This window comes from Macaca thibetana, chromosome 12 (genome assembly GCF_024542745.1).
Source record: "Macaca thibetana thibetana isolate TM-01 chromosome 12, ASM2454274v1, whole genome shotgun sequence".
In the NCBI taxonomy this organism is placed as follows: Eukaryota; Metazoa; Chordata; class Mammalia; order Primates; family Cercopithecidae; genus Macaca; species Macaca thibetana.
This window is the reverse complement of record NC_065589.1, coordinates 31,070,306-31,090,406: the sequence shown is the minus strand read 5'-3', so window position 1 is coordinate 31,090,406 and position 20,101 is coordinate 31,070,306. Positions and strand designations below refer to the sequence as shown.

At 34.1% G+C, this 20,101-nt stretch overlaps 1 protein-coding gene across 5 annotated transcripts in view; it reads right to left on the bottom strand.

Moving 5' to 3' along the window:
• Positions 1 to 20,101, bottom strand: part of ERBB4 (erb-b2 receptor tyrosine kinase 4) — a 1,170,744-nt gene that overhangs the window by 275,479 nt on the left and 875,164 nt on the right. For 3 of the 5 annotated variants that reach the window (XM_050751367.1, XM_050751369.1, XM_050751371.1), the window contains 2 exons: positions 14,268 to 14,422; positions 7,036 to 7,110 (listed from right to left, as the gene is read on the bottom strand). In XM_050751367.1, the coding sequence (XP_050607324.1) occupies positions 7,036 to 7,110; positions 14,268 to 14,422 (230 nt within the window). Of the gene's footprint in view, positions 1 to 7,035; positions 7,111 to 7,231; positions 7,277 to 14,267; positions 14,423 to 20,101 lie in introns of all 5 variants that reach the window. The other 2 variants (XM_050751368.1, XM_050751370.1) reach the window with 1 other exon arrangement.

Sequence of the window (20,101 nt, the reverse complement as noted above, 5' to 3'; positions counted from 1 at the left end):
ATTGTACATTCCCTTTTCCATACTAGTCTTCCCAATCCAGTGTACTTTTTACAATTACATAGAATCTCAATTTGCTTTAACTCCATTGAAAGTGCTCAATGGCCATATGTGGCTAGTGGTTACCATATTCGACAGCGCAGGTCTAGAGCAATCTTGAAAGAGACTTACAGGTCTGATGACTTAATGAAAAGGCCAAAAATGTGATATTAACCAGTGAGTACTTTAATCAGGATTCTGTCTGTGAGGTACTGCTCAATAATGCAGCGTGAGCACCTGGAACCAACATGGACACTGAGAACTTACCTTACAGTATATGAATGTACAGGAGAAGCCTGGTTTTAGTTCCAAGATAATACCTTATTGCTTGCTCTAGGGCCTTTGGGGGCAAGAATATGATAGTAAATTATTTGAAGATAGTTTGACCAATTGATCTCTCATACATAAAGGTGCCTTTATATGGCAAAGTTGCATGACACACAGAATAATAATAAAATTTCCTTCAGGACAAGAAAAAACAAGAATGGTACCATTGGAAATATTATATGATCAAGTCCCCAGGGTAAGCAGATGTGCTAGACAGAAATCAAAAATTGCTCCCAGGATTACAGCCACTGAAACATACACATACCTTTCCCACTGATTTAAATTGTAACCCAGGTGCTAATGTGAAAGGATTTTGCAGATGTAATTAAGGTCCCAAATTTCTTGACCTGAAGATAGAAAGACAATCAGCAAGGGCCTGACTTCATCCCATGAGCCTTCAAATCTGGGTCTATTGGTTAGAGAGAGAAAATCTAGGAGATTCAAAGAATAAGGGGATCTGAAGCATTGTTGCTGGGTTTTGAAGATGGTAGGGGTGAGGTGGGAAGGGCTGGTTCATGACAACGAATACGTATGGCTGCAAGGAACTGAGTGCAGTCCTGGCTAAGAATCAGCAACAACTTGGGAACCTCAGTCCTACAACTTCAAGCAACTTGGCTCTGCCAACAACCTGAATGAACTTGGTAGTGGACTCCAAGCTCTAGATGAGAACACAGGCCAGACAGCGCCTTGATTTCAGCCTAGTGAGAAGATAAGAAAAAAACCCAGCTATGCCATGCCTGTAATTTTACCTGTGGAACTATGTTTTGTTTTATTTGTTTATTATACTTTAAGTTCTGTTTTATTATACTTTAAGTCACTCAGTGACTTTGAGTGTAATATTGACATTTTAGAGTCTCTAGAAGCTTTGGTAACAATGTCTGAGCATTTTGCTATCAATGTAAAAGCCACTTTTACAACTTTGTAATACTAACTACTTCTGTTAAAGTAACCCCTTTAACTGTATGAGCAGTAATTAACAACTGAGCTGAGATGTTTTTGTTCTTCCCTTATAATTCTGTGATAACCTTGGTATTTTATGGGTACTGGGAAATGGGGAAAAAATCATGTGGAATAGAAGAGATTCACACACTCTCCTTCACCTCTTCAAACTCTCTTTAATTCAAAAGTAAATTTAATATACAGAACTTGGTGGACTGAGGATAGACTTATAATAAAGGGCTGTGTGCTTTTATTTATTGGACTTCAGGATCATAATACAACTGCCACTCATCTAAGGTAACCATCTATGGATGATTTTGACTGTTTGATTTGGACATAAATTATGAACTAAGTTCCTTGGGGGCAAAACAAACAAGGAAACAAAATGTGCCAATTGTGAAAGTGGTGCCAGTAATATCATATCATCTCTCTCATATATCACATGTGGGTCACACTGCTAAAGGATTAAACTGTTATGTGACCTCTTAGTTAATAACTTCTGTACCATAAAGTAAAAGTATGACACAGGCATTAAAATATGACAAGAATATAAAATGTTTCAAATAGCTGCCCACAGGAGATTTAGATAGTTGAACTTAGTTAAATGGCTTTATTTTATATTGTGAAGCACCTAGAATAATTGATTTGGAGCAAGTAGCTAGATAAAAGTGCTTGATATCTAGTTGTTTTAATAATGTCACAAATTTGAAAAGAGTTATTAGTCAGTTTACATGTGGACTGCTAACTAACATAAAGACATGTTTTGCCGATAGAAACTTGACTGATTGAGATTAACAAATTTCAGCCCTAATAGGAGACTGAGATTAAAAGAAACAAACAAACAAACAAACAACCAAAAAAACCTTTGGATATATATTTGACCAAGAATCTACAATGGATTAGAAGCAAATATTCTATTCCATCAGAATCTATATGAAAATAGCATCTATGCAAGCTAAAATAAATAATATACAGAAAAGAATGAAAAAAAATCTTGCTAAACATATTTTTTTATAGGATTATTGAGGGAAAAGGAAAACCACCAAAGGCAAATACTATTTTTAAGGCACTTAATTCAGATAAGGGAAGTAGGGAGAGGTTCTAAAATATCAAGTATTATTTTCATTATAAGCAGCATATTCTAGGAGACTAAAGGTAAAAAAGAAATTCTATTCTATCTTATCAAATCTTCCTGAAAGAAATTCCAGCAGCAGCCTATAATATAAATGGAGTGTGGAAATCAACTCATAAATTGTAGGCTTGCGAAAGAATAACATTGCGTAGAAAATGAAAGCTGATCAAGACTGGAAACATTTCACCTGCTTTCACTTAAATCTTCTTCCCCCCTGGCCCTGCTCCCGCCCTGCCCCCACTGGTTTAGGAAACAGAATACAGTATAATGGGGTGGAGGGAATATGGGAATATGAACACTAAATACTTTGAAATGGCCACATTGACATGCTCAATGTAATTTTCTGTGATTAAAAAGAAACTAGACATTTGGATAATCCGCCAGTTAAAATATGGTTTAAGAAACTCAAAACAATTACTTTCTTTGTTTTCCGTAGAGGAGGGAGGAGGGGGACAGTGTCTCGCTCTTTCGCCCAGGCTGGAGTGTAGGGGCATGATCATGACTCACTGCAACCTCCACCTCTCAGGTTCAAAAGATTCTTCTGCCTCAGCCTCCTGAGTAGCTGGGACTATAGGCATGTTCCAGCATGCCCGGCTAATTTTTTGTATTTTTAGTAGAGACGGGGTTTCAACGTGTTAGCCAGGCTTGTCTCGATCTCCTGACCTCGTGATCTGCCTGCCTCGGCCTCCCAAAGTGCTGGGATTACAGGCATAAGCCACCGTGCCCTGCCCCAAACAATTATTTTCCTTTGTAGTTTTGTCCTCCTATTATGTAAGATTCACTTACATTAATTCACTTACATTAATTGACAGATGCTTTGAAAAACTATGATGAAATTTAAAAATAATATTACTAAATTAGTGCTCTCCTTTCAATGAAATACACGCCCACCTCATCTCAGAGAGGTAAGCATTTTTTGCAGTACTGAAGACCTGAAAAAGCAGATACTTGTTACTTTCATGTCTTACCCAATCTGCATCAAAATGTTCCATGATCATACACTTTTGCAAGGCATCCAGGCTAAATCCTTCATGTAAATTTCAAACTTTCTTATAAACATCCCCTGACAAGTCAGTTGATTCTGACAAGTCAATTGATTCTGACAAGTCAATGCAATTGACGAATGGAGTCGCATTGCATTATATTTAAGTTCTAAATAGGCATTAATTAAATATATCTAGAGTTTCCTAAAAGGAACAATTAACTATTGCTATGAATTATTTTAAATTATTGTTGTTAGAAGTTTGGTATAATATTGAAATGCTTAAAACCTGAGTAATTTTGATATATCAATCCTGTAGTCACTAATCTACTGGATTAATGCCTTGTTGATATGTAAATTACTAACTTTATGAGGTTTTCAAAGTGATTATTATGCCAACATTTCAACTGCAGCAGTAAGTACCACCAATGAATATACTCTGTATGCTGGCTAAAGCTGTATGCATTATCTCATGTAATCTTCCCACCAATCTTAAGGGTTATAAGAATTCTCAGTTTCAAAATGATCATTATACTTCCCATTTTACAGATAAAAAACATGATAGAGCCAATATTTGAACCTAAACATTCAAGAACCCCTGCTTTTTACCTATATTGTGGGCTACAGGTGATTCTTCTTAAATATGATGGGCTGTACTTCCTGTATTATCTATAAACAGTGACTGGTCATGGTCACCTATTTGTGATAAAGCTAATCTGAACTAGGTGTTTTAGTCTGAGATTACTGGAATCTCAGACTGAATATGTCCTGGAAACCAAAGCAGGCAAGAGGATTAATTCCAATCATGCTTTTGTTTAAATTTTGAAAATATTAAATCTAAACAAGATACACTATGATTTTGAGTTAAATAACCTCAATTATAAGCATTCAGGATAACAAGTGATCTATCAATGTGGTTTTAACCTTTTCTCTACCTCTACATATCAGCCAATGACCTACCACAGTTAGTATCAGTGGCCAACATTGTAATCGAGATTCTGAAGGTGAAGAGAGAGAAATGCTCTCTCTTCCTTCAAGGAGCCTATCAAAAGAGCTTTAGGCACCATCAAGGCTCCCCGTGTGACTTTAGAGACTCTTTAAATCAGTGCTCTCCTTTCAGTGAAATACACACTGGGAAGCATGTTCTCTCATCCCCAAGGTTTGAGAACTTTTGATACATAGAAATATAATAAATAATAATACTTATTGAGTGATTTCTAAGCCAGGCACTGTTCTAAGGACACATTCAATCTTACAATTTATGAACTGTATTAGTATTCCCATTTTATGCATAAAGAAAGTGAGGCTCAGATAATTTAAGGAACTTACCCACCATCACACATCTAAAAATGGTAGAGCCTGACTCTGAACTCAGAAAATCTGATTCTAAAGATGGAACACTTAACCACTGTACTATATTACCCGTAACTAGTCCACTGGAATAACTACATAATTATAAGAAAATCATCAAAGCAAATGTGAAAACTGTTCAAACTGATAATGCAGTTGCTCTGCCAAGGTCTCAAGAAGGAAAATTTCTTTCACAAATATAGGAACAATCTAAGATGAACCTTGGTTTATGAAACTATACTTTAGATCTTAGGCATTCTCTCCCTCTCTCTAATGTTTTCATAATTTTACTTTGCTCTAAGTAACCATACTAACTAGTCTTGATTGTGCCCAAGTGTCATAGTGCCACTGTTGTAGAAATCAATTTACTCTAGCACATGCTTCACTTTCTTTTTGGAATTTAATTTTTTTATTCATTAAAATGATATATTAAGATGATGTATTTATTTTAAAAACATGTAAAGTCAGTAACATATGCATGAAGAAATTATGACTAAATTCAGTGACACAGATGAATCTCATAAATATAATATTTCACAAAAGAAGCCAGACGCATAGAATACACACTGTACGGCTAAATTTACATAAAGTGAAAAACCAGGCAATCTGAACTATGGTGTTAGAATTCAGGACAGGGGCTACCCTTGGAATGAGGTACAAGGTAGCTTCTGGGGCTCTGTTGCCATCTTGTTTCTTGATCTGGTTAATGGCTACACAAATGTTTCATTTTTGGAAATTCACTGAGCTTTAAAATTATGTTTTGTGTACTTTTACACTATGTATACTTGAATACAAGGGTTTACATTAAAAGGCAATACTTCATCCAAAATTCACATTTTGTTAACTTTAGTACTACCTTCTCTCTCCCAAAAGGATGTAATTAATTTGTTTCATAAATAAATCTAACAATATCTCTACATAAGATGGTAAAGTTACTATTTTCTCATACAGGAAATGTTTTATGAGATATTTTAAAAGTCAGATTTATTGAGGTATAATTTATATACAGTAAAATGTACAGTTCTACAATTTTTGATAAGCACATGCTTTTGTACAACCATCACCATGATCAAGATAGAAGCATAGTTCCATTATCTCCTCAAATTCTCTCCTTCCCTTTTCCAGTCAACCTATACCCCAGTCTCCAGCTCTTGGCAACATTTCTGTCCTGACAGTTTCACCTTTTCCAGAACGCCATGTGAATGGAATCATACAGTATGTATTTTTTTAAGTCTGGTTTATTTCACTTAGTACAATCTATTTGAGATCCATCCATGTTGTTGGGTGTATCAGCAGTTTGTTCCTTTTTATTCTATTGCTCAGTAGTGATACAATATATAGATATGCCACAACTGAAGAACATTTGAGTGGTTTGCAGTTTTCGGTGGTTATGAGAAAGCCACTACAAACATTAGTATATAGGTTTTTGTGTGGAAATGAGTCTTGTGTTTTGTTTTTAAATTCCAAGTTATACTTTTACCTGCACAAAATATTTTCTGTATTGTCTTTATGTTAATTCTTATAATTAGGAATATGCCAACCAGTTAAAAATAATATAAAATCAGAAATTGAATTAAATTAAATAATAAATACAAGCATAGATCAACTTTTGCAAATTCCTTCCTTATAAATATTTTTGTAATCATCTATTGAATTAAGAGCAAAAATATTCTAATAAAGTTATATATTAATAACACAAAATGTTGTTTGGACTACACAAATTAAAAATCAAGGCCGGGCACAGTGGCTCATGCCTGTAATCCCAGTACTTTGGGAGGCCGAGGTGGGCAGATTGTCTGAGGTCAGGAGTTCGAGAACAGCCTGGCCAACATGGTGAAAACCCATCTCTACTAAAAATACAAAAATTAGCCAGGCATGGTGACGGGCACCTGTAATCCCAGTTACTCAGGAGGCTGAGGCAGGAGAATCACTTGAACCCAGGAGGCAGAGGTTGCAGTGAGTCAAGATCATGCCATTGCACTCCAGCCTGGGCAACAGAGTGAGACTCAGTCTCCAAAAAAAAAAAAAAAAAAAAAATCGATGGTGTTACTAACTGGGACTCTTGTATCACAATGAATGAAGGACAAAGATAAGGAAGTTGGAAAGTTGGCTTGAGAAGGAAAGTGTTTTATGCCTCTTTCAAAACTTTCTAATTAGATATATTATGAGTTATAATATATTAAAAATTTAACCCAACTGGTTAGTACATTTTGTTCACTATAACTAGGAAAGGATTTGAGCGACAAAATGGAAACATGGTAGATGTTACCTAGCATGTTGTGGTAAAGTGGAATGGCCCGTCCATGGGTAGTAAATGCAGTCATGACTAGTGGGACCATTACACCTGCAGGCAATTACAGAACAGAAAACATCATTCTCCATCCACAGTGACATGCACACACATGCACCAGTGCTCACACACGGAGCCTTGGAGGAAGAACATGGGAAGCAAGCACACCAAGTACCTATCCATCAGGCCGATGCAGTCTTCAATACTTGAGCCTATGCACCTGCAGAAAATGCAAATTTCAAAAAATACAAGGGGAGAAAAATTAGTCATTTAAAAAATCAGTAAAACAAATATTGATTATCTTGAATTCTTATAACTATTAGACTATTTTGGAACACAATGAATTTCAAGCCAGCAAGAAGATTTTTGCTTGATGAACACACATAAATGAATTGCCGTTATCAACCAAGTGGAATGCAAAGAAATGCCCACAGTAAAAGGAAATATTACATTGGTTCTGTGAATAACTTCCAAACACACAGCTCACTTCTAATACTTTAATATCACTTCTAATATGCATCATACATGATTACATGTCTCAACAAATAAGTTGATATTTCAGTGACTATAATTGTTTTCATGTGTATGGTTTCTTATGAAAGGCCTTAAGTTTAAATTAAAAAAAAACAATAAGAAAACCATGAGCAATTCAATATAATATAATAACCTGATGCTCAATGCTCATTAAAGATTGATTTTGGCAGAAAATGAGTCAACATGCTTTAATGCTATTCTCATGGATACTTTACATAATCAGATTATTCTGGTTCTTGGTTGTGTCTGTCTTTAAAAGATACTTATCTTTAAACATGAATTTATTTAAAAAGAAAATTAACTGGTTTCACCATACTGCAGTTTATCTTGACACTCTCTTTTAAAGTAGCAATGCCATAATAGGCAAACAAAAACAGGTTTTTAAGCTACCATAATAATGAACACAAACAATAATAGATAAAGAAATACTCTGTAAGGAAATGAATTACCTTTGAGATCCAGGTAAGTAAAGAATACACTGAGACTAACATTTAAATGGAATGACATAAGTACACAGAATTTTAATGTACAGTCCCTAGAACTTCATTTTGAACTAACATAGAAGTATTATTTCTTTCATCTTCCAATACACCTGAACTCTTTTTCCTTTCCTTTTCTCCCCTCAAAGACATACAGCTCCAGAACATTATCAATATCCTTTTTATGGTTATGATTTATAGAAGTGCCTTATTTCATTGGTAATAAAGATTACATGTATTTCCAAACTCTTAATTTTCAAATTTGAAAAAGAAGCTAAACATAGGATCATCATATAATGATGAAGCCTATGTATAAGCCTATGTAAGAAGATGCCTATGTATAAGGCCACTCTATCTATTATATATTTAAATAACTCTAAACATTGGTGAACTAATATAACATACCTATAATAACAATTAAGTCACTTATCTCATCTCTTTGCCTCATAAACATTTGTTATAACATTCCTGCTAGCTGAAAAATTGGTTCGTTTTTGTTTTTGTTTGGAGTAGCACAAATTTTAACCTATAGAAATAGAATACACCTGTATAAAAAGTCTTTTAAAATGCAACTAAAAAGGAAAAATCTAGAGTATATAGAATTAAATTGGTATTATAGTCAAAATCATTTCTAAAAATGGAAAATTAACTACTAAAAAAGCTTCCAATTTGTCTTATATAGTTTTCTTTTCATTATATTCTAAAGAACTTGTTCTTTTATACGTTCCTGCTCTATCTTCTTGAAAATTATTTTTATACCATATTACCATTTTGTAAAATTAAAAGTCTACTTATTAGTTCCAAGTGAGAATCTAAAAAGCTATGGCTAGTTTCCAATCCATCTTTATAATAACCCTTGAAAGATTAAAAACAAATCCAAAACCAAAATTTAACTTGAGGGAAAAGTGTGAATATGAAAGATTCTCATTCATTAAAAAAGCCCTATGTTATATGTCTACTAAGTGTTCCTAGCATTCTAGGAGCTAGAGGGAGAAAAAAAGATGAATTCGATATTTTTCTTCTCAATGATCTCCGAATTTAATGAAGGTTAATGAAGGAGACAGATGCATAAACAGCTGTGTATTGAATCATGTGATAAATGTAATAAGAAACATGAAAAAGCGGTTCAGGGTAGTGTGGAGGGGGGACACCTAGAGCCGCCCTAGAAGGGCATGGTAACCCTCTTGTGGGAGGTAGGAAGCTGAAATTTAGTGTTGTGAGCTGGGGTTGGGGTGGCGGTGGTTTCTGCAGGAGCAAAAGCACAGACCTGAAGAAATGTATCGTATATGCAAAATAACTACAAATAATTCTTAGTAGTTGGAGAGCAAAATATGAGGCAATAGAAAGGGGGAAAAAAGAAGTTAGAACATTAGGTGGGAGCCAGATTTTGAGAAATATTTGCTTAGTAACAATCAATAGAAAATCACTGTAGGGCTTTAAAGAAGTAGTGAAGTTGCTAGATTAGTATTTTCAATAAATCTCCTTGCCCTGTGGACACGAGTCAGCTGGCAGCCAGGCCGACTTGTTTGGCACAAAGACTATTTGAGTCCATGTAAGAGATGATGGACTAAACTAGGGAAATGGTAACTGTGATAGAGGCAGAAGAACAGATTCAAGAAATACCTCAAAAGATAGAGGGAATAAAAAAGAGCAGTTGATTCCTGATTTGATGAAAGTGAAAGGATCAAAGGAGTTAAAGAAGACTTACATTTCTAGCTTCGCTAATAGTGGTACCATCATTGAGAGAATCCAAGAAGACGAATATGTTTCTTCCTGTATGTGTTAGGGGATGAGGAGTTGATCATTTCAGTTTTGTGTATCTAGGGTTTAGTATGGCTGTCCTACATCTAGATAGAAATGTTTATCAGCAGTTGGAAAGATGAGTGGCTAAGGGGGAAAGAAGGCATGAGTAGAATGATCAATCTTGAAATAGCATGTAGGAGAAAGTGGAAACCATGTAAGTGAATAGATGGCTAAAGAAGATATAAAAAGTGAGAAAAGCAGAGGCTGAAGATGGAAACCCAAGGAACCCCAACAGTGTGTGACATAAGATGAGTTCTTTGTGCCAGAAGCATGGGAAAATATAATTGAGTAAAACCAATTAACTGTAGTCTCATGGAAGTCAAATCAGAAAAGAACTTCTAACCTTTGTTAGTACATAATGACTTATAAGTTCCTTGATGTACTCACTTAACCAAAATAGTTTCGATATTTTGATAAAATCTTTAAATTTTGAAATAAAAATGAAGGAAATTTTTAAAATTTTCCATTAAAAGATTATATAAAATAACCATTTCTTTCCAAGTCTAAAATGCAGGGGGTGATCATCAGTGTGAAATGCAGAGAAGTCTGGTAAAATAACTCTTAAGATAATTTTATTTGTCATTGTCATGGTCACTAGAATTTAGGTTTTTGTTGAGAAGCAAATTGGAGATAGAAAAATAGAGTCGGGGGAAATAGGGCGGAGGGACTGAGGGAGCAGGATGTAGAGTCAAGAAACGTTGCTGAGGTGATTGTGTAGGATATTTGAGATTCAAACCTATTTTTAAACTGAGAATGAAAGAAAAAAATGAAAGACAAAGAAAAATAAGAATATGACTGAAATGGCACCACCCTTTCTAAATACAAGCCACTGAAAACTAAAATATAGATATTATTTTTCAACCCTTTGTATTTTCTGTAAGCAACTAATTAGTACATGCAATCTGCATCCATTCAGCAAGATCATAGAACAACAGAAACACTAAACTTTTGAAGAGCCAAAATCACAAATAAATAACTGAATCAAAATCTAGAATAATAGAATTATAAAAAAATACTGTTTCAAAGTAGAATACTTACAGAAAGATCAGAAAAATAAAACACAGCATGTCTAATTAACAAATTTCGAAACCATATCTAAAGTTCTGAATATTAAACTGTTTAACCTTTGTTAGTACATACTGACTTATAAGTTCCTTGATGTACTCATTTAACCAACATAGTTTCAATATTTTGATAAAATCTTTAAATTTTGAAATAAAAATGAAGGAAATTTTTAAAATTTTCCATTAAAAGATTATATAAAATAACCATTTCATTCCAAGTCTAAAATGCAGGTTTGGTTTGATGCAAAACCAAAGTTAAACTGACGTTAAATGAGCACATACTCAAATGATATTAGTGAGGAAACAATTATTCTTGCACTCACCACAATTTAATTACATTAGTTTAGTTTACAAATCTTTAAAAAATATTCTATCTTTCTAATTTCAAATCTGAACATCATTCGTAAGGTTTAAATTCTTGCTCATCATTTCAAAATACTGTGGAGAAAGGTCTGGTCTCTAACAGAGGATGTAAATTAAAGAATATATATTTACTGGACTGTGAGTTCACAGAGGTCAAAAGCTGCATCTTGTTCATTTCTGAATTTTCCTATCACTGTGTGTGATGCAGAGCAGATACCCAATATAACAAATTGAAGAGTGAATAAACTAAGAAAAGGCTGTTAAAATAAAAATTCTCTAGTCAAGGTAAGAAGAGACAATCTTGTTTCCATGGATATTAGTGAGAATCTACTTATAAGGGCTAAATAGATGACCTATTTTAAAAGTGTCTAGAGAACTTGTTAGAGCCATTATATTTAATGTACTTTTAGAGTGGTGAAAGTGCTTTTAAAATTTGACACAGATAACTTATTTTCAGAAAAATCATTAAACAGTATTCAAAGTAAGAACTTTACTTCTAAAAAATGTGATTTGAAAGAATATTTTCATTAACCTGGTTCTTGAATTATCCGACATCATATAGGCATATAAAAGAAAAGCTGTTTTCCAAAGTGGAACTGGCCTGGTGAGCTCACACTTACTAATAGGTCGATTATTACCTGTGTTTAGGAATAAAAATAGTCACTTGCTCTATCATCCTCATTGCCCCTGTGGTTTTCCTAGGAAAATATCTTATCTCTATATGCTCAATTTGGAAAGAAGGGACTGACTGCACAGAACACCTTATTGCTTCAGTAAAAGATCTCAAAGCACACTGTTCTACTGAAATAGAGTATACATGAAGATTTAGGAATTTAAGAATCACATCCTTCTGGAATTCCTGGCACTAGAATACTCTAGGACTAGAACCACAGCATTTTTATGAAGTGAGTGAATCTGGATAATATAGAAGGTATTTTAAAAACAGGATGGCAGAAAGCTAAATGAAAACAGGAACAAAAATCCTTTAGGATTAAGTCAGTCATTAGAGAACGCATTTACCTTGGAAGATGCCAGGGAGTACAATATTCAAATTCTGTCTCAACTTAATCCTGCAGCTGAAAATTGCTAAAGGCATCTTTTTTACTGTTCACTTGGAGTTCCCAAATGCTCTGGTGAGATTTCTTCCCCATTACACTTTCATCCTTCCTTTTGACTGAGATGGAGATTTTGTTGCTACCATAAACGAATCTCTTTTCATTGCCTCATATTTCTACTTCCTCCTACTATATATGTTTATTATTATTATACAATAATGATTTAAAAGGGCAGAGTGAAAGACACACCAGCCATGCATCCAGACTATGGCTCTGTGATCTCACTTTCATTTCCCTAATGGCCTCGTTGTAATTAGATTTGCAAAAACAGCAAAAGGTCTCATTTTGAATGGCAACAGCTGTTGACATCAACATTATATTGAATAATTTACTGGTTTAATTTTAGCTGCAAAACAATAAAATTCTCTTGTGGATTATTTTAGCAGGCAAGTTTTCTCTTTCTGTTGCTGACTCTTTCTTCTGCTCCAGCAGAACCAGTTGTTTTTTTGTGAAATACTCTTAACTCAAGTGTGCCAAAAACTCACAAGGGGAGCAGTTTATTACCTCTAGTTTCCTTTGAAGCAAAGTGTCTATGTGACTATTTCAGCACCCTAAACGTATACGTGCTTATGTGTGAATCAATGAGTTGGCAATTACCACTTCGAAGCTGAATTTGAATTTGAATGGCAGAATATTACTTTACCTTTTGAGGATCTGCCACTTCACAGAGTGAGTTCAGCTTATTTCTTGACCTGCAGGAAATTGTAGCAACATCTGCAAATTGATGTTTTCTTGGCAGGAAATGATGTCGCTTGCTTAACTTCTTCAGTATCCCCTAACAGCTATCCCTTAATCTGGCAGAACATCTCTTTATGGAATCTCACACTTTCCTGCCAGATATAAAGCACCCAAGCTGATTCTCAACTACAAATGTGTGTGTATATGTGTGTGTGTGTCTGTGTGTGTGTGTTTATATGTGTATGTGCACCCGCCTATGGGCATTCACAATGGAGAAAAGGCTTTATGGTCAGTAGGAGGATGGCAAATGTAACACTGCTTTCAATTACAAATTATTCACCTTCTGGAGGAATGAAAAGGAAAAATCCTTACTAAAATACATTTGTTATCTCTTAAGAAATAGTTGTTGGAATTTGTTAAATGAATGACATTATTTCTTTTACAGTTCAGTGCTTTTCTTCTTTCTGTAATGTGTCTTTGTTATTCAACTGTTATCAATATCAAAGGTAATCTAATTATTATTCATTGCACAATGTATTCTTTTGAAAAACAGGAAAAAAATTTTACCGAGCTTCAGATTGCCCTATATCAGTCGAAGAAATTCAAGGCTAAAGGATTACCTGTAACAAGGTTACTTTCACAAAATGTACTCGTTATTTTTTAAATACATATATCACTAGGTTCCCTTTTTCCCTGCCATTGTTACCTTTGTTCATATTTTTTTGAAGGAGTAATTTAAGGTAGTATTTATCAAAGAGAAATATCCTCACCTTAAGCTTATTGTGACAACAAAGAAACAGAAATAGAAAATTTCTGTTAAAGAGTTGATAAACACAAACCTCAAAAGCATGATGATTGTCATATCTTTTGTGAGATCTTGAATCTCCAATGTAATCTGCAAGAATTTCTAAACTGCATCCAAAGTATACCCGACACTAGTTTCATGAAGGTGTTAATAGAATGGTTACAGGTAAAAGCTAAGCAGAAATATTTAAGAGTGTACAAAGTTGACTCCTTAAATCATTCTCTTAGTATTTCTCTTAAAATCAGCATTTCAAATATAAGGATTAGTAGAGTTCTATGAGAATGGTTTACATTTCAGAGATGGTACCAGGGATAAAAGTACATGTGGATAACACATACCAGGTGAGCCCTTGGCCAGCCAGGATGCTTACCCTTGGGTGCAGTTTGGATGGCATGGATGGCACTCCCGATCTGGATCAGCATACTTGAAAATGAAACTGTTTGCCCCCTGCAAGCCATCTGGACATTTTTCCACACAGTTTGGGCCATCTTTAAAATGAGAGCACTTTGTACAGTTGTCAGGACCCTGAAATGTGAAAAAGAAAAAAAAAAAAGAAGAAAAGTGGTGTCATTTCCTCTGGAATGTGTTCATGTGGTTTAGTTACTGAGACTTCAGTAGGTGGCAAATCTTCCTCTAAGAGAATTGGAGAACATTTTCAGCAGTACAAATGTGGATGTAATTTTTGTAGTACAAACAGTGCAAAGAAGATCCGTCAAGTTCAGTTTTGATATCCTGTATGTGTGAAAACACCATAATAATATATTTGTTCTTGAAATATTTTCCTTTTCGACATAAGCAGTTCCTGAGCCAACTGATTTCCATGTCATGACTCTAATGTGACTTAATTCAATCAGCAAAATTGTCCAATGACTTTCTCAAAAGGATGTTAGTATATTCTTCTTGTGATTTATTTCTGGCAATATTATAGTGCAGCAATTTTTAGTAAAACACAATTTCCCTAGAGGTATTTCATCACCATCACTGGGAATATGTGAATACTCTTACTAAATAGTTAATGAGAAAAAGGATATGATAGGAATTAACTAAAACTGAATTTTATATAAGAGTAGGATGTAAGCTTTCCTTTGGTTGTACAATGACTTTATTTATAAAATGAATTTTAAAATTTGTTATGATAACATTATCAGGAATTAGGTAGTTTAGGTGAATAAAAATAATTTCTAGATTTTTCTTTATTTTATATCCACTGTGAAAACACTAAAAGTCATATTATGTATATTTATAGGGATTTTAGTAAATCACAGAACAATACTGAAAGGCATATAAATGCACATTTTGATGAGCAAAATAGTCCATAATAATAAAGCAAATACATACAAACAAAGGCTCCATGGAGAAACTTATCAAAGGATGAAGATAATATAAATATGAGTATAATAAATGCAAATAGAACAAACTCACTCTATATTTATGTTCATAATATACATTAATTTTCTAATATGTAGAATATTAATAAGTGATATGAAAATATATCTAAAAGTCATGACAATATTAAGATGTTAAAACTAAAACATATATGAATTTTATAGAATAAAAACTGATTTGGATCTGGTATAGTGGGTAGTAAGCATACTAGAAATGGGTATATCATCACAGCAAAGAAAATTTAGAACACTTTGGTAATGCTATCTTTCTTAAAAGACATCCCTGATGCTTTCATACATTCAGCTGTTGTGAACAACAGTTACTTGAAATGTACTTTACATCTCCTTTTTGGACATCATATTGTCTTAAAATTCCTCTCCTCTTTGACCACTCCCCTTTGGAACTTCTTCCGCTCACCCATTTCTCCCTAAAATCTGGCTATGTCCATAGGGTTCAACAATCATTACAGTTCACATTGAAGACAAATAAATAAGTATATTTATTGTATATTTAAGTAAATTTAAGTATATTTATATATTGTATATTTAAGTATATTTATATATTTATATTTAAGTATATTTATATGTAAGTATACAGAGAGACAATTCCATCACATTTGTAGTTATAAACAATGAGAATTTGGCAGTCAGGAGTTAACACTAAGTTATAAAGAACTGGATATTAGGTAGGGACTGTAAAGATAATGGGAGTCCCTTATATCCTAAACCAGGAGTGTCCAATGTTTTGGCTTCCCTGGGCCACATTGGAAGAAGAATTTTCTTGGGCCACACATAAAATACCTGAACACTAATGACAGCTGATGAGCCAAAAAAAAAAAAAAATGCAAAAAACTCATAATGTTTTAAGAAAGTTTATGAATTTGTGGTGAGCCACACTCAAAGCTGTCCTGGGCTGCATGTGGCACATGGGCTGCAGGTTGGGCAAGTTTGTCCTACACAAATGTTAATCCAAGAACAGCCAGATAATACAAATTCATTACTTAAGGCATCAGAAAATCGAGAAATATGATATTTTAAAATTTAAAAATGGAGGCGTGTGAATGAAGAATAGAAGTGTAAAGAAGAAAAAGTAATCAGGAAAAGCTTTCAGGAAATCCTGAGACTGGTGGGGCTCAATCAAGCACTTGTCTATTTCACTATTTTGATGTGAGGCTCAGAGCTTGAAAAAAAAAAAAAAAAAAAAAAAAAAGCCTATAAAACCTAATTCTGATTCTACCTGAGGAGTTTGCTAATGGTAACTTCTTATTTCTTCCCAAAAAAGAATACTTCAGATGCTTCCAATTTTAACACCTGCTTATGGGTACTTAGGCACGTAATATTGTCTATTACATAGAATCATTTACTGTGCAAGTATGCTCAGTACCATGACTTATTGTACAAGACAAGAGACATGCTGATGTCTTCTAGCAGCACACAGAATAAAACTTACAATAAGTAAATTACGCAGAATCTGAATTAAGAATTAGGAATTATTCTCCTAAGTAATGTAAATGTATTTTTCTTATACTATAAAGTCATGTCCGGGTGAAGTCAAAGGATATAAAGTTATGAGAGTAAAATTAAGTTCATATTTAATCTTTAAGTATACTGTAATATGATAAATAACTTTTTGTTATTTGTTTTTTAAGTATCTCTTAACTATAATAATGTGACACTTAATGACGCCTTCTTTTATTTCCAATCTATCCCTTTCAAGAATATCCTAGATTTCTTTCATTTTTAAGTAGGATTTTATTATCTCATTTTACTTATAGCTATCATAGTCCCTGAAATGATTTTATTTCTATTGCACTGAAGACATTGTTTCCTGGGGGACAAAAGTGAACTGAAATGTATCAGAAATTTGGAGTTAGAACTTCTATAGTTGAGTCACAGATTCATATCCTACTGACATATTCTGAGTAATGCATCATTAGGTGGTTTCCTCATTGCGCGGATATCACATAGTGTACCTACACAAACCTATATGGTATAGCCTACTTCATACCTAGGCCATATGGTATAGCCTTTTGCTCCTGGACTACAAACTGCACAGCATGTTACTGTACTGAATATTGTAGGTGATAGAAATACAATAATAAGCATGTATGTATCTAAACATATCTAAATGTAGAAAGGGTACAGTAAAGGCATGATATTATAATTTTATGGGAACACCATTGCATATGTGGTCCATCACTAACTGAAATGTCTTTATGAAGTGCATGACTGTATTTGATTTTATTATCATGATAGAAAACCTAATGTCCCAGGCTGACAACTAAAAACGTCCAGGCAAATCTCAGAAAAAGAAACGTACTGATTCCCCATCTCATTTCCATAAAAAAGAGACTTAAAGAAATATACCTGTGTCTAACATTTACTCTTCTTTCACTATATTCCCCAAAGGCTTTAAGAACCGAGGTGCAATAAATGAATTGATCAATGCAGTAATAGAAAATGATGGTCAAGGCAATATTCTTCCTTATCCCTAATTCTAAGCTACCTCTGGAGTCAATAATCTAGACAGACAACTAAAGGATAGGCTGAATCCTTATAGAAGCATCATCATATATATATATATATATATATATTTTTTTTTTTTTTTTTTTTGAGTCATCATTGATGTTTTTCTCTGGTAGCTACTGTAAAAGACAAAGTTATGATTCACCAGTAACCAATTATATTCTATTCTAGTCACATGAGAAGATTGTAATTCTCCTCCCACCAGAGACAAGCTATGACTTAATTTGGACAATGAAATACAACTAGAGGTGATTATGAGACAACTAGTGCTTAAGTCTCCAACCTTCTCTGGTGCCATGACTCACAGACCTCATGAAGAAGTGGAAGTGCCGTAAATTAAAAGCATCCCCGAATGCTAGACCATAACAGGCAGGGGAGCTGCCTTAGAACATTTCCCAGATTTCCAGTGTACTTTACAAGATGGCTGGGCGTGGTGGTCACATCTTTAATCCCAGAACTTTGGGAGGCCTAGGTGGGCAGATCACTTGAGGCCAGCAGTTCAAGACCAACCTGGGCAACATGGTGAAACCCTGTCTCTACAAAAAATACAAAAATTAGTCAGGCATGGTGGCATATGTCTGTAAACCCAGCTACTCAGGAGGCTGAGGCACGGGACTCATCTGTGACCAGGAAGCAGAGGTTGCAGTGAGCTGAGATCATGCCACTGCACTACAATTTGGGTGATAGAGTGAGACTCTGTTTTAAGAAAAAAAAAAAGAAAAGAAAGAAAAGAAAACAAACAAAAACCAAACATCTACATACTTTACATGAAATAAAAGAACCTAAACTTATTTATGTTAGCTACTGCAATATGGAGGTTGTTACAGCAGCACAACCTTTATTAACCTAACTTGAACAGCTTTTTCACTTTTATAGGAGTGTATTTCAAAATCAGTTCCTTTCCTATTTTTTCTCTTCTTTTGCTGCCTCTCTAGCCTAAGTTCTGGTCTCCTGAAACTGTCTGATTTCCCAGGTTTGTCTTTCTTCTCATATTTCCTCCTATATCCTTCTGGATAGGACTGCACAAAAATAATGAAAGTAAAGCAGAATGAATATAATTATAAAAAATTAAATAAAATATAGAAGACCAAGTGTGGACAGACAAGGACATAAAAACAAAGGCCTTCTTTTATTTCCAATCTATCCCTTTCAAGAATATCCTAGATTTCTTTCATTTTAAAGTAGGATTTTATTATCTCATTTTACTTATAGCTATCATAGTCCCTGAAATCATTTTATTTCTATTGCACTGAAGACGTTGTTTCCTGGGGGACAAAAGTGAACTGAAATGTATGAGAAATGTGGAGTCAGAACTTCTATAGTTGAGTCACAGATTCATATCTGTGACCTACTGACGTGCTGACTTTTGGAGTAACTTTCTAATCATTATAGGTTAAATTTCTTTATGTTTTAAAGGGAGAAAGTGATAGCATGCTTCAGATGTAACGGTGTTTGGTAAACATAAGTATATACCAGTTTTTGTCATTGGGGAAATATTCATAGATCAAAAAATGTGATTTCAACAGAATATATCATAAGAGCAGGAGGGGGATTTCCAAATGGCTTTGATGACTTCTTCAATTTCATCAAAGTGCCAGTCTAATGGAGAAGCTTCCAGAACCTCTTGGATATCTTAAATGATACATGACTGTTATCTGGCACACAAAACCATCTCTGACTCTAGTTGTGGTAATTAACATGTGAGCCCAGACACAGACAAAAACCTAATATGAATTGTAGGGGTTGAAAGAAACCAAACCATAGCCGGAGCAATGTTTGGGCCACTGGTTGAGCTCAGCCACACCAGGTTTTCAGACACCATTACTGAAAGACATTGTGTTCTTACCTGCTTAGCATTCAAAGATTACTGATTCTTTAACTATCAAATAATTTAAAAAATCAACTTTTAGAGTTTTAAAAATGTATATTTTTATAAACCATCTCAAGTTTTTTGAGGGACAGTGAATAAACAAACTGCCAAAACCCACAAATTAGGAGAAAATAATGAATGAGTTATTCAGTAGTATAATTTTATGCAACAGGAGGCATCATGAAGAAGAGAAAAAGCATGGAACTGATTAGCACACTGAGACTGGATGGTAAAATTGTGATTCCAAAGGTCTCAATACTACAGAACAATCCATTTAACTACATTGAGCAATTCATTTAACATCTCTGAGATTATTTCCTCATTGGAAAAATGGGAGTAATACCTACAAGACAATAAAATAAAATGTAGGTGAAATACCTAGCACAGAACTAGGTCACAAAAGGCCCTCAGCAATGTGTGTTA